Here is a 1,641-nt window from a genome sequence, read left to right as displayed (position 1 = left end):
CCGCCCCGCCCGCCTGCTTTGCAGCCGTGGTGTGAGCCTGTGTGAGTGTGTGTGAAATCTGCGCGCCAGAGGAGAGCGCCCCGCCGCGGCGCCTCGCGTCTTTCCGTCAGCGACCGCCGCGGGGAACGGACGACGTCGCCGCCGTGCCGACCCGCCATCGCCGCGCGGTATCGCCACCGCGAGCACGCCACTCTCCGCCACGCCGCGGAGCAGGACCAGAAGCACACCGGCACACTAGGAGCGGACCGGCGACATGTTAACAGCACTGCAGGTGAGCGAGCGCTCGCGGCGAGCTACTCAGTGATGTGAGCATGACTCACGACATTTCTGGTAACGGATATCGATTTATACTTCCAAAAGTGCCACCTTTAGTTAAATATTTTTTTTAAAAAAAAAAGGCACTTTGATAGTTTGAATAAGTGACTCAGAAAACTCCAGGGCGCGCGCGGCAAGAGTTGAGAGAGCAGCCGTCGGCTACACCGGCACTGACCCTCCGCAATGGGCCCCCGGGTGGCATCCCGGGTGCCCGGGTACCCGCCCTCGCCCCCCTCTGCCCCCCAGGGACGATAGCACGGCGTCCGAGAGTCCGGCGGCGGCCCACGGCCCACTCGTGTGGACTACACTGGTTGACAATGTTACGACGCTGTCCTGCTACTGCGATAGTCTATCAGCGGCGGAGTCCTCGAAGCCGCCGAGTGTCTGACGACGCGGCACGTGTTCGCGTGTATGTCTGTGGCCCTGGAAACAAAACGCCCGGGCCCGGGCGTCAAGAGGATGGGGGGGGACGTCGGGCATGCCGCTCTTGTCGTCCAAATAATGTTAACCCCCCCCCCCTCCCTCTTTTCGGCCAGAGGGGGGGCCAGTGTCATCGAGAAAGAACAAAGTCAACGACTTCGAACGTGTCATAATTTGTTTTCACGACCTGGGCTTAATAGTGATGGAGAAGGGACAGGACGTCGCAGGTCGGGGCCGTTTTCAAAACGTCGGCCCGACTTGTTCCCGAGCTGCCTCCTCGCCTGGGCCTAAGCCCCGCCCCGCCCCGCCCCGCCTGCTTCTCTCTGTGTGTCCTTATTGGGTTTATTGACACAAGGATACTCCTCCCCGTCGTCTGACGACACTCTGCGTGTAAGGTCCGCTGACCTGCCGCCTTGAAGGTGGGGGACATTCAATCAAACGAGTAACAACTTTTTTGTTGTCGTTGTTTTTTTTTGTGTTTTTTTTTGTTGTTTTTTTTGTTTGTATTTTTTAACTTGAGCGCTAGCGCCTGATGATTTGTGCTTGTGTAATGTCAATGTGACAGTTCTTTTCGCACTAACTGGCCTGTTGTTGTTGCGCATTGGGTCGTTCGCGCAGCAGCTGTCCAGTGACCTAGTGTCTGCGCGGAGCCGCCTGGAACCGCCTGGAACCGCCCGGAGCGCCCGGGGCGGGGCGGGGCGGGCAGTTCCCTATAGGTATCCCTTTCACTTTGAGGAGAAAGGACCGCGCTGACTCCCGACTCTTATCCTGGGAGCCTCGCACAAAGTGCAGTAATGACCACGACGCCGCACCACAGCGCCGCACCCCGCCCCGTCGTCTTGTCGCTTTACGCCCCGACGCGGCGTCGCGACGCATTCCGTGTGAGCGATTCGAGGAGTGACGGCG

The 1,641-nt window shown here is 59.7% G+C and overlaps 1 protein-coding gene across 1 annotated transcript in view; it reads left to right on the top strand.

Moving 5' to 3' along the window:
* The first annotated feature begins 10 nt into the window (after nucleotides 1–10).
* LOC113208547 (cationic amino acid transporter 3-like) overlaps nucleotides 11–1,641 on the top strand; it is a 9,307-nt gene continuing 7,676 nt past the window's right edge. Inside the window, exon 1 of the mRNA XM_052271391.1 lies at nucleotides 11–271. Within this exon, the coding sequence (XP_052127351.1) occupies nucleotides 254–271 (18 nt within the window). The 5' untranslated portion in view covers nucleotides 11–253. The remainder of the gene's footprint in view (nucleotides 272–1,641) is intronic.

This window comes from Frankliniella occidentalis, unplaced genomic scaffold (genome assembly GCF_000697945.3).
Source record: "Frankliniella occidentalis isolate FOCC.00 unplaced genomic scaffold, Focc_3.1 Scaffold160, whole genome shotgun sequence".
NCBI classification, from domain to species: Eukaryota; Metazoa; Arthropoda; class Insecta; order Thysanoptera; family Thripidae; genus Frankliniella; species Frankliniella occidentalis.
This window is presented reverse-complemented; position numbering and strand designations above follow the sequence as displayed.